Source organism: Castor canadensis, chromosome 14, assembly GCF_047511655.1.
Source record: "Castor canadensis chromosome 14, mCasCan1.hap1v2, whole genome shotgun sequence".
NCBI lineage: Eukaryota > Metazoa > Chordata > Mammalia > Rodentia > Castoridae > Castor > Castor canadensis.
Window position 1 is genome coordinate 37,304,333 of NC_133399.1, and position 14,242 is coordinate 37,318,574.

Below are 14,242 nucleotides of genomic sequence, written 5' to 3' on the forward strand. Positions count from 1 at the left end.
AGGTGTGGTTCTTCATGTCCACTATTAAATGGTATAATCCTATTTGAAAGGATGATTTAGAGAGACTAGAGGACTCACACCAGGCTGTGTTCTATGGGAAAACAGAACAAATCAAAAACTAAACCAGAAAAACCTTCTAGAAAAGGAAAAGACAGGACAAAGAAATTAAATATCAGATGGGAAAGTCATATAAGGGAGATTTGTAAGCTAAATAGAGAGAAAAAAGAAATTGCTTAAATACCAAATAAACTTCAAATGTGAGTATGCAAGACAATCACTGGCTTTAAAACAAGTCTCTACAGAAAAATAAAGAATTGGAAAAAATAAAAAAAGAATTAGAAAACAGAAAAGCATCAAATAAAAAGAGCTTAGCCATTCACTCCTAGAATACCAATCTGTGGGGTGTAGTATAAATTCAGGTTGAATGCCTACTGGACTCAATGAGGGAACTTTGTGTGCAGTTTGAATTTCTCTGTTTCTTCATTTCCTTAGCAACTAGAGTGTGTGATGTTTTTAGAAGAGCCTGTGATACACCTCTGCAGTGGTGTCCACTATGTCTCTGCTTCTTGGAGTGCTGTTCAGGTAGGTAGGAAGTAACTTCCTTTCCCATTTGACTATGCACATTTTCCCATTATCTGTCTTGAAATCAGACTTTCCATTGTAACTAAAGTAGGTCTTTCAGCTAAAAATGAACAAATGATAACTCAGCCCTTGCTGTGTGTACCCAGAGACCAAATCAAACAGGGATTTCTGACTCCTTGAACTGCTGCTTAAGGGTCTTTATATGATGGTTTCCTACCAATATATTGAGAAGAAGAGAACTATCCTAGTGCCTATCCACTGCACATTCCAGGACCTTTGGTGAGACTAAAAATTACTTTGACATTAAATCCAGAATTAATTGTGTATTCTGTGTCTCTTTTTTTCACCTCCCTCCCACTGCCACAGAACTTCCTCCCAGACCACTCAGAAAGAATTTACTCTCCTGTTCCATTGTCCAAGATTCTATTTTTTAAAAAGTAAGGTTATATTTATTTACACCTGAAATCACAGTGCCTTTTTGTAGAGTTTATTCATTCTTTCTTGATTTCACTTAAGTCATCACCTCTGAAGATTTGCATATTAAGCCTTTCTTGCTGTGCCTGTGGCCTACTGAAGACAAGAGTTTCTCTCCCATTTTTCTGCTTGCAAATCTATCCATCTTCTCTTTCTAAATATGATTCTATCTGTTGCTGTGAAATCTCAGTGTCTTTCTACCCTTACCCACCCCCAGGTTGGTTGTCCCCAGCTTTTCATGGTCATTTTCCCAGAGCTTCTAAGGATGTGTGGTTTCCACTACTCTGGTCTCTTATGCCTTCTCTTGTTATGTTAAAAAATATATAATTTTGCCCTGGGATATTTACAACAATTTTGCAGGAAAATTGATAAATAATAGAAATGCAAGTTATGCTTGTTGTGATGTTAAGAAAAGAGGATCATCTTTTTTAGAATGGTGATATTATGTGGAGGAATAGCAATAGAAAAATTACAAACATGATCTAATCTGATTTCACTCTAAATCCTATTTCACTCTTAATGTAGTGAACTTTTACTATTCTGACTGTAGAGGTTATGTGCTTCTGACTAACATAGTTTAAATAACTTTCTTAGATTCAAACAGTTGAAAAGTTTAAAAATCTATTGCAAGATGTCTGATCCAAGATTCCAGTTTATAAGTGACAGCCCTGTAATATTCATTGATGGACTTAAAATATCTAAAGTAGTTATCATATATTAGCTATTAGAATGAAGTATGGGGATTACAAAAGAGAAAATACAAAGTATTTCAACCATTTTGGAGCAGTCATGTCATAGAGGAAATTGGTTTCCATACATAGATTCTAAAGGTGGAATAAAAACCTGTGAGTAGATGATAAAAGAAAGATAAATGGATAATTTAATGAAAATATGAATAATTATGTACACTTCAAGTGGAAATGGGTATAATTTGTCTGACTGAATCATTCTCATATGAAAATCTCAGGGAGAATGCAGGACATCCATGCATTGGGATATTGTGAAATGACCACTTTCTGAGTTGCCAATTGGTTAAGGTTCAAATTAACCAGTGCTTATTTCCTAAACAGAAAACACAGTAAGATGGGAAGAGAAAATGACTCAGAAATCACAGAATTCCTAATCTCAGGGCTCTCAGAAGATCCTGAACTACAGCCCATTCTCTTTGGGCTGTTCCTGTCCATGTACCTAGTTACAGTACTTGGGAATCTGATCATCATTCTGGCTAATAGCTCTGATTCTCGTCTTCACACCCCCATGTACTTCTTCCTCTGCAACTTGTCCTTTATTGACATTTGTTTGGCCTCTACTACAGTCCCAAAGATGTTGACAAACATCCAGGCACAGAATAAAGAAATTTCTTACAGAGGATGTCTCACTCAAGTGTATTTTTTAATGATTTTTGCTGGAATGGATAATTTTCTACTAACTGTGATGGCCTTTGACCAATTTGTGGCTATCTGTCACCCTCTGAATTGCATGGTCATTATGAATCCTTGTCTCTGTGGCCTCCTTGTTCTGATGTCTTGGTTCATAATTTTTTGGGTGTCTCTCCTTCATCTTCTAGTGTTAACACATCTGAAATTTTATACAGCTACTCAAGTTTTCCATTATGTCTGTGATCTCCCTCACCTTCTCCAAGTGACCCACTCTGATGCCCACATTAATAACATCATCTTGTACATACTAACTGCACTGCTAGCTGTATTTCCTGTCATTGGGATCTTGTTCTCTTACTTTCAGATTATCACTACCTTAATGAGGATGTCCTCAACTCTTGGCAAATATAAGATATTTTCCACCTGTGGTTCTCATATCTGTGTGGTTTCCTTGTTCTATGGAACAGGGCTTGGAGTTTATCTCAGCTCTACTCTGACTCATTCTTCACAGAAAAACATGATTGTCTCAGTGATGTACACTGTGGTCACCCCAATGCTGAACCCTTTCATCCACAGCCTGAGGAACAAAGACGTGAAGAGAGCCCTGGGAAGACTCCTCAGCCAAGCATTGTCTTGTCCTTGAAGGATCTATTAAACTCAGAATGAAGTGGATATTTTATGCTCTTCAGGAAAATATTAATTTCAATATCCTGACTTTTTATTTCATACAAACATGCCTTAATTCCTTGTGTTAACAAAGAAAACCTGTGGGTTTTGATTATACTTACTTATTTGTATCTATACAACAACTCAGTAAGAAATTTCTTATAAATGTCTCTTCCTTTTATGTGGTCCCTAAAACTTCAAGTTTGGGAAGTGTTTTTTTGTTTTTGTTTTGAGGCTATTTTTGTGAAGAGTTTTTGAGAAATAGGCACTCATGAACCATTTTTGTGGGCTGGCTTCAAAACATGATTCTCCTGATCTCTGCCTCCTGAAGATTATAGGTGTGAGCCGTTGGTGTCCAGCAGGAAAGTGTCTTACAGTCATTCTTGAGATGTTTCTCATGAACAAAAGAATGCTTAATATGCACTGATATTGCATCCTCAAAAATTACCATTCTTCCTTAAAGTTTGTTTTCAATAAAAGAAATGGACTAAAAGACATGGAAGTAAAACATTTGCCATATCAGGACTGAGTTTATTGTTTGCATGTATGACTCTATTTAATCTACTCTTCTTTGACATTTTTTCTCTCATTCACCAAATTTCTCAAATGGAAAAATTATATTGAGATGGACAATGGGCTGAACCTGACACAGAGCCCAATCTCCTAATTTTGTTATCTTATGTTTTACGAAAAGGATAATTGAACTTTCAGCATCAAATATGAATTCTACATTTGAAAGCATTCAATTCACGATTCATAAGGACATACCTCCTAGGATAACTCTAATATTCCTTCTCCTAAGATAGCTCTAATATTCCTCCATTCTTTGTGAGCCTTCAGATTTAACTCCCTCCTTCTCATTTCATTTCTTTTTCATTTCTCCCTCCCTTTCTTGCTTGATTCCTTTGTCCCTTATTCTTTTTTATCACTCTCATTCTTTTTTTGTTGCCACATTTTTAGTTGTTTCATTGATTAATGTTAATGTTCTCCATTAAATAAGATTCTGATGAATGAATATATGTAAGTTGTTTATCCATTTGTTTGCTGATGAACATTTACACAATTTCATTTTTTGGCTCTTGTGAATAGTGGTGATTACATTTATTTGTTTGAATACAGTTATGTATGACATTACAACCTTCTATTTAATGAGAGACTGCATAAAAGTTGACATTCCCATAATATTATAGCACTTGGTAATATTATCACCAACTATGTCTGTGGAAGTACAGTGAATGATTTTTGCTAAACGATGAAATTAATGTTGCATTTTCCCAATGTTAAGCAGATCATGACTATATTGCTTTCAATTCTTTGGCTAATGAATATAGGAGTTGAATGACTAAATGTTATGCTAATTATATGTTCAACATTTTGAGAAACAGCCTACCTGCTTGACATACTACATGGCACATTTTACATTCTACTATGTGAGAATTCTAACATGTCTACATCATTGCCAGTACTTGTTATTTTCAATATGTAATAACTGTAGCTTTCTCTAAGATGTAGAACATGACTGTGCTTTTGATTTGCATTTCCCTATGAAAAACTGAACATCTTTTCATGTGCTTATTGGTGGTTTATATATCTTCTATGGAGAAAAGGTTTTCTAGGGCTTTTGCAGTTTTTAATTGTGTGGAATGTTCTTTTTTGGTCCTTTATGTTATCTGAATACTTTACCTTTATCAGATATGTGTTTGGAAATAGTTCATTTGATTTCTGAACATTTTTTCCATTATATAAATTGTTGATATTAATATATTCATCATTATGCACTATAGAGACCTTTCATGTTATTTCTTCTATTTAATTGAAATTTTGTGTCTTTTACTCAATATCTACCAATCCTCCATTGCCATGGCTTGTATAGCAATGTCCATTTCTATGAGTCTGTATATTTGGATGCACATATAAGTTTGTTCCTTCAGCACTTGTCTTTCTATTCAAGGTTCATTTTTCCTAACGTAGTATCATTTGCATTCATCCATTCTGTAGCAAATTGAAGGACGTTTTTTTCATTTTAAACATTATACACATATATACCACATTTCTTTACCTATTCACTCAATGCTAGACATTTGGTTTGATTCTATATGTTAACTATTGTGAATAATGAGGCCATGAAAATTGAGACTGAGCTTATGTTTTGACATACTTATTTTAGATGTTATGGGTGTGGAGGCACTAGAATGATTCTTGGATCATACCACACTATCATTTTTATTTTTAGGAACCTCCATACATTTTCCCAAAGTATATACTAATTGAAATTCTAACCAACAGTGTTCAGGAATCCTTTCATTCCACATCCACACCAACACTTATTATCATTTATCTTTTTTGATAATGGCCATTTCTGTAAGTGTGCAGTGTTATGTCATTGTAGATTTAATTTGAACTACACAAATGATTAGTATTGATGAGCATTTCCGTGTATCTGTTGGTCATTGTGTGTATTGCTTAATAAATGACTATTTTGCTCCTTTGCCCATTTCTAATCAAGTGGTTTATTTTCTTTCTGTTGAGTTGTTTGGACTCCAGGTATTTGGCATATTATCTTTCATTTAATGTCTGATTTCCAAATATATACTTTCATTCTATAGATTATCTCATCACTCTGTAGATTGTTCTCTTGTGTGTAAACTCAGTTTGGTTCAGTGTCATTTTTCTTTTTTTTCCATTTTTTTCTTCCTAGGTTTTTGGGGTCTTAAAAATGATTGCTGCTCAAGCAGATTTTATTTTTCTTCAGTTCCCTTACACTGCTTTAAGTATATCAGACCATATATTTTAGTATTTAAGTTTTGTGTCGAGTGAAAGATAAGTGCAGGAAATAGTAGCCCTTACTCATGGTATACTCATGGGTAATTACCACAATAAATTGACCTTAATTTAATCCATAAATTTTGTGTTTTTTCTCATTGTCTATACTATTACATTATTCTTGGTTTCCATTTTTATGTCACTAGTAGGCTCACTTTTATAGATGATGTCTTGATGCATAGAATATGGTAATAGCGATCAAGTCTAGCATACTTATTTTTGCTTTTCTTACATATGTGTTTGATGTCATATTTAATAATCCAGTGCAAAATTCAAGATAATAAGGATGTTCCTTTGTTTTCATCTAAGAATTTTATGATTTTAAGAATTACATTAAAGATGCTGAACAATGTTTGAGATCGTTTTTGTATGCAGTAAATATAATTTTCCTTGAATGAAAGTTGTTCACAGAAAGCCCATTTGATGTGTCTGTGAATCCTATCATTTCAGACAACAGCTGTAGCATGCACAACCTTTTCAATATCACATGGAAAACTCTCCAGAATAAGTCATGATAAGGCACAAAACAGACTCCATAAATTTAAAAAGATTGAAATCATATTATGGATCTTTTTTTGCCATGATTATACAAAACTAATAATCACAGAAATAATATAATGAAATTAATATATATGTAGAAATTAACAAACATGCTTCTGAGCAACCAGTGCAACAATGAGTAAGTTAAAGAAGGAAATTTTAAAGAACACTTGAATTAAATGAAAAAGGAACAAAATACTAAATCCTGTGGAATATAGTAAAAGCATTTCTAAGTGAATCACACAGTAAATAACATCTGTATTTAAAAAGAAAGGAGTGGTCATCAGTGGTTATGGCTGTACTTCTAGGTACTTGGGCTACTGAGATCAGGAGACTCTGAATCTGAGGACAACCCAGGCAAAAATTTAACAAGTTTGAACATCATACAATATGTAATCATGGTGGCTCACAGCTGTCATCTCAATCTATTTGGGAGGCTGAGATCAAGAGGATCACACTTCCAGGTCAGCGCACACAAAAACATACATGAGAATTTATTTCAAAGGGAAAAAGCTGAGCATGGTGCCACATCCCTGTCATCTCTGCTGTGGCAAGAAGCATGAATAGGAGGACCATGGTCCAGGCTGGGCTAGGCAAAATATGAGTCACTGTCTTCAAACTAATCAGAGATAAAAGGTCTGGAAGTGTGGCACCAGAAGTAGAGCGTCTGCTTTGATACCACAAAGCCCTGGGATTTAAACAATAGAAATGAATAAAAAGAAAAATAGTAAAAATATACCTAATAAATAACCCAACATTGAGGCCCAATAACTAGGGATCTAAGAAAGAAACAGCTCAAAATTGTAGGAAGGAGTATTAAAGTTAACGGTGTTAATAAAAGAACTAGAGATAAAAAATGAAGAAAAAAGATCAATGAAACAATAGTGAGTCTTCTAAATAGCTAAAAATCAGCAAACCTTTAACAGCATAAAAATGTGAGAAAACAACTCAAATAAATACAATGTGAAGTGTAAAAATAGCCATCATACTAGTGTCACAAAAGTAAAAATAACATAGGAGATTAATATAAGCAATTATATATCAAGTTATTGAGTAACTAAAAGAAATAGATGCATTCCTTCAAATATAAAATTTACCTACATTGATTTATGAAGAAATAGAAAATCAGAATGGACAATAATAAGTATAGAGATCATGTCAATCAAATCGATATTTTAACAAAAGAGTTACATTATAAATAAGTCAGGAACAGATTAGATGGCATCATTGTTTCATTCTCCCTTACAATTAAAGAAGAAATTATATTAATTTATCTCATAATTCATTTGCATTGTATACAATGTAATACCATTAAGTCATAAAAGGATGAAATCTTTTAATCTGTAGCACAGTTAATGAAACTGGATGACATTATGTAACGTGAACTAAGTCAGGAACAGAAAGAAAAGTACTGTATGAAATAAACTATGCAAGAAATCTAAAACAGTTGTTCTCAATACTACTTTATAGACTAGAACAGTGGTAACTGACACTGGAAATAGGGGAAATGGAAATATGTGGAGAGAATGGTCAATGGATATATAGTTACATGTAGATAGGAGGAATAAATTCTGATGATCTATTAAATTGTAGAATGACTACAGTTAATAATAATATATTTTAAATGGCTAGAAAAGAAGACTGTGATGTTCTCACAGAATATTGAGCTGATGGATATATTAATTGCTTTTAATTTACATTCCACAAGGTTTATACACATCACAATATCCTATTGTACCTTATAAATATGTCAGATTATTATATGTAAATGATAATTTTAAGGGCAAGGAATATGAATAGACATTTCTCAAAGAAGACATAAAATGGACAGCAGGTATACAAATATGTTCAAAACCACCAACATCAGGGTAATGGAAATTAAACCCACAATCAGATGTCACATCATATCTGCTAGAATGACTATTATGACAGAGACAAGTGATACCTAATGTGATGAGGATATGGAGAATTGAGAACACTTGGAAACTCTTGATGGAAATGTAAATTAGTAACCATTATGGAAAACAGTATAAAATCACATCAGAAATTATAAAGAAAACTGCCATATTCAAGCAATATGAAATCTGTATGTTAACACACATGCCCATTCCTATTATTAAGGCAATATTACTCACAATATCCAAGATATGGGATCAGTCTAAGTGTCCATCATTAGATGAACAGATAAAGAAAATGTTGCAAATGTATAAAAAAAAGAAATACCACCCACAGCAACAAGAAGGAAATTCTGTCATTGGTTACAACATGGAAAAAGTTGGAGCATGTGAAGTGAGTCAGAGTAAAGGAGGGTGAATATGATTGATGTGTTTTCTATACATGTATGTATATGGAACATTGAAACTGGATTGAGCCATTTTTAAAAATGGGGTCAAGGGAAATGTATGAGCCAAACCTGGGTACATTGTACACATATATGGGAGTGTCAAAACAAACCCCTTGTACAATTGTTATGTACTAATAAAAATGTTTAAAAATAGACATTTTCTTTGAGTACTGCATGATTTTTATTTCATTTCTTCCAAGGAAAACAAGAAAGAAACTCAAAAGTAAAGTGAGGAAAATTAACATTCAAGTACATATATTTTCAGCTATTTTTTCTTTTAAATAGATATGTAATAATTGCTTAGACTTATAGGATACGGTGTGATGTATAATACATGCATATATTGTTGAATGATCAAATAAGAGTTATTCACATATGTATAATCTAAATATTTGACATTCCCTTATAGTGAGAATATTTAAAATCACTAAGGAGATATTTATGAGTAAATCATGTCTCTATTTAACATGTGAAGAACTTAAATCCTCATGTGAAAATGTAAAGGAAACCTGCAATAGAATCCACCAAAGGTGAAAATTTAAGAACCACATATAGGGAACATAGATTTTATAGGAATTCCTGGGGTATGATTGAGCTAACTGCATACAAAAACATATTAAAAACATATCAAATGGTCTTTAACAATAGAAAAGAAACACATTAAATTAGTTCTGAGGTCAGTGATCCATCAAAGGCATGAGGCTGCTCTGTTGAGGAGTTTTCCCAGAGTCCTCTTCACGTCTTTGTTCCTCAGGCTATAGATGAAGGAGTTCAGCATAGGGGTGACAACAGTGTACATCACTGAGGCAATCATGCTTCCCCTTGAAGAGTGATTCAGAGTAAAACTCAGGTATTACACAATACTTGTCCCATAGTACAGGAAAACCACACATAGGTAAGACCCACAGGTGGAAAATGCTTTATATTTTCTAGCAATGGAAGACATCTTCATTAAGGAGGAGACAATCTGAGAGTAAGAAAAGAGGATCCCACTGACAGGAAACACACCTAGCAAGGCAGTTGTTACATATAGGACAATATTGTTGATATGAGCATTAGAGTTGGAAACCTTAAGAAGTGGAGGCAGGTCACAGAAGAAATGAGGGATATCAGTGCCTATAGAGTAGTTCAGACGTGTTATCAGTAGAAGGTGAAGGAGAGAAACCCAGAAAATGGTGAACCAAGATAGTATAACTACAAGGCCACAGAGCCGCGGGTTCATGATGACCATGTATTTCAGTGGATAGCAGATGGCCACAAACCAGTCATAAGCCATCACTGTCAGTAGAAAATTATCCATTCCAGCAAAAAGCATAAAAAAATACACTTGAGTGAGGCATCCTCTGTAGGAGATGTCTTTTCTGTTTGCATGAATATTTACTAGCATCTTTGGTACTGTAGTGGAAATAAAGCAGATGTCACCAAAAGGCAGGTTAGAGAGGAAGAAATACATGGGGGTGTGGAGGTGGGAGTCAAAACTGACAGCCAGGAAAATGATTAGATTCCCAATCACTGTGATCAGGTACACGGACAGAAATAGACCAAAGACAATGGGCTGTAGTTCAGGATCATCTGAGAGACCCAGTAGAAGGAATTGTGATCCTATTGTGTTGTTTTCTGTTTCCATATCACTTGTGTATGTGCTGGGTAGAAGACAAAATCAATGTTCCAAGAGTGTACATCTGGATTCTAAGTGAGTAACCATTTTACCTTAGTATCCTTTGATGTATTTTCTTCAACCTCTATTGTGTCCAACTAATGACATTGGCAAATGGCAGCCTGATTCCTTTTTACTTAATTAATAAATTAATTAATCTATTTATTTTTATTTTTTCCTTTGTTGTTGTGCTGGGAGGGGGTATATTTTGACATTTATAAAGGCTCTTATAATGTATCAAATATATCATACTAGAATTCACCCCCTCCACTGCTCTCCTTCAGCAGGTATCATTTTTGTATTTACATACATGTGTAAACCTTCTTTGCACTGTATTCACCCTCCTACCTGCTTTCCATACCACTTCCTCCCTCCCACTAGAGCCCCCACCCCGGGCAAGACCTGTTCTGCCCTCCTATTCTCTGATTTTGTAGAAGAAAAAAATGAAAAATTTAAAAAATGACATCTTTGCTTGGTCCATTTTAAATGCATAAAATCTTTCATATTTTATTCAATTTAATAGAAATTTCTCCTTTTTATTACTATATTTACTTGCTATATTAGGTTGTTCATTTAAATTGATAGACATAACTGATTTATTCTTTAATATGAGGCATATTACATAATTGAAGATTTATCATAACTATTCCTGGATTATCTCTATACTTTCTCATTCTAATATACATGCAATAGTGTTTAATCAGGAAGTCTCCAGACAAATAACCTTTCTTATATGGCTTCACAATGCTTATGAGATGGCCTTTTTTTCTGTTTAAAAGTGATTGTTTCTGTTACTTTAGAAGAGCACAGTAATATGCTGGTAGATGATAGTTGCTATTTTTATAAACATTATTAATACTTACAAATATCCTCTATGACATCTCTCTACTATGTGTCTCTAGATGAAAGGAATGAGTGAAATTGAATTTGGTTCAATTAACAAACAATAAGCAGCAAACAAATGGAAATTTGTTGTTAAAATCAACAATTAAGGTAAAAATGTGTTTAATATACTTTAAAATTTTAAGGTTTCTATATATCAAATAATCTTGAGCATTTTGAAATACAAATGTAAATTTTGAAAATGTTTACTAATACCATAATTGAATAAAGTTAATATTATGTTTTCTGAAAGGAAATTAATTAAAGACAGGGGGGGATTGGACTATGAGCACATGATAAAAGCGAGAGCACACAAGGGAGGGGTGAGGATAGGTAAGACACCTAAAAAACTAGCTAGCATTTGTTGCCCTTAACGCAGAGAAACTAAAGCAGATACCTTAAAAGCAACTGAGGCCAATAGGAAAAGGGGAACAGGTACTAGAGAAAAGGTTAGATTAAAAAGAATTAACCTAGAAGGTAACACCCACGCACAGGAAATCAATGTGAGTCAATGCTATCCTTATCTCAATCAATGTATAGCTATCCTTATCTCAATCAGCAAAACCCCTTGTTCCTTCCTATTATTGCTTATACTCTCTCTACAACAAAATTAGAGATAAGGGCAAAATAGTTTCTGCTGGGTATTGGGGGGGGAGAGGGAGGGGGCGGAGTGGGTGGTAAGGGAGGGGGTGGGGGCAGGGGGGAGAAATGAACCAAGCCTTGTATGCACATATGAATAATAAAAGAAAAAAAAAAGACAGGGAAAAACTCTGAGTTACAAATTATCCTGGGAAAGCATGTAGGAGAGTCTTCTCTGAAATACAAATGTTTGAGCATGGAGAGAAATGTGAGACACTGGTAATCAGAGGAATGAAGGAAAAAACATTCCAAGCTGAGTGAAATAATGTATCTGCTACATTAGATAGTGAACTTGGCCTTGGAGGGGATTTGAGAGGCCATTGTGAAGAAGCAAGCATGAGGGTTATGCAGGATGGAATGTATGAGTCCCATAGTAAATCTTCCTCTGTTCTTAAGTCTGGGCAATATTGATAAATATGTCTTTATTTGTCGGACTTATGTCACAATTTTGTCTCATCACTTATCTTTCCAGGTATGTACCTGACTCATGTCATTTTGTCGTTGCTGAAGAGTTGCATCTATAATATACGTTGAGAAAAAATATCAAGCACATCAAGTTTGTCACATTCCTGAGAGCACACAAAAAAGAATAATAAAAATAAATATAATTCATTGTGATTTAATTTAAGGGCAGGGATATACTTGGAAAACCTTGATGAAGATCTTAACTATCATACATAAGCTCTAAAAATGAGGAATTCATGATGAACATAAATATCATTTAAACAATAGAAGCTGCTTAAGCAGAAGTATGTTTGCGAACATAATTGGTCAATGAAAATAAAGAATAAATATAATCACAATCAAATGATGCATTTCAGAGATTATATGTTTCTGCGTTCAGCAGCTAGGACTGAGCCTGTTGACTAAATGAAGAAGCTAAGGACATTTTCCTAACCCAAAAAGAAATGGTTGTTTTCAAACCAGAGCCAACAGACTACATTAAAATTTTAAGGTATTTGACTTGAATGCATGAACATGCCAGTTCAGTCTCCCACAATTTGAATCATTCAGTATTTTACAGAAAATTTAAAAGTAGTAGTATGTGAAAAAAAGGCAAACAAACTGAGTGTTGAATGTTTGAATTAATGACATTAAAGTTTGGACACTAAGGTTAAATAACCAATGAGAGCATTCAGGAAGACAAATCAAGAAGAAAAATTAGTTATTGATTTCTGTTTAGTTCCCTAATGATTTTTACTGATTTAATTTTTTTTGTTGACATTAGTTTGTTAATGTAGTTATTTCACCTTAGCATCCACAATGTGCCTACAATTGAGAAGCTTCACTAGAGAAACTTTAGCTACCCACAAACCAACAATTTTGTGTATTCAGAATTACTGTTTGTCTATATTTGATACAATAGCAGGCCTTTGTTATAGCATTTGAGTTGTTTTGGATAGGGAAAGGAATAACATTGAATAAAGCACGTTTTATTTTTATTTCTTTTTTGTGGTACTAGCATTTGAACTCAGGGTTGCATGTTTGCAAGGCAGGCATGCTATCACTTTCCCTTGATGAAAGCACTTTAAAATGCAACATTAAATTAATTGTGTAAGAGTTTGCCACTCTAAAAAATAAATGCCATTTGATTTACAGAATTCTTGACTACCATTTAAGCTTTGCATGAACAATCTATTTGTTATCAAATAACTCAAGGTAAATTTGTCCTTTCAAAAGTGCATACAAAATATTAAGTGAAGAAAAATTAGGGGACATAATAGAAAACTACAAATATGGACACACCACAGAGAATATCACATACTTAATAGAACTTTGGTAGTATTGAATTATTTAAAATATGGATACAAGTTATCTAAAAGGAGATTAGAATTTATAGGAAGGGTTGAAAAAAGTTGGGTATTCTCTCAAGAGAAACTCTCATGAATAGATCCTCCACAAGAAAGAGTAGTGAGAGAAGGAAACAGAAGCTGGAAAAGAGTACATTAAGTGGAATCTAATGTTTCTTCAAAATTCAGTGACTTCACCTTCATGGATTAAAAAAAGTAAGATTTTCCAGAATCATTATTACAGAGATAAAGCACACTACCCAGTTTCTCTGCTCTCTTCCTTCTTATTCCAGCAGCATCTCTGGAAGACACTGATGCACTCAGGTGGTTGCCACTGAATTTTTCTGTGCTCCACAGTTTGTCCCCAGGAAGCCCACTTGGGTTATCATGGAGACTTGGATCAGAAAATATCAAGGGGAGGGGGAAGAGAGGCAGGATTAATGTTTCTACTCTCTCAAGGGTTGAA

At 33.9% G+C, this 14,242-nt stretch overlaps 1 protein-coding gene and 1 pseudogene across 1 annotated transcript; one reads left to right on the forward strand and one right to left on the reverse strand.

The window, feature by feature from the left end:
• Window positions 1-2,130: 2,130 nt before the first annotated feature.
• Window positions 2,131-3,078, forward strand: LOC141416805 (olfactory receptor 7D4-like). Its single transcript, XM_074054275.1, has one exon. It carries the CDS (start codon window positions 2,140-2,142, stop codon window positions 3,076-3,078), a length of 939 nt encoding a protein of 312 aa, XP_073910376.1. The 5' UTR covers window positions 2,131-2,139.
• Window positions 3,079-9,496: 6,418 nt separating this feature from the next.
• Window positions 9,497-10,435, reverse strand: LOC141416255 (olfactory receptor 7D4-like; annotated as a pseudogene).
• Between the last annotated feature and the right edge of the window lie 3,807 nt (window positions 10,436-14,242).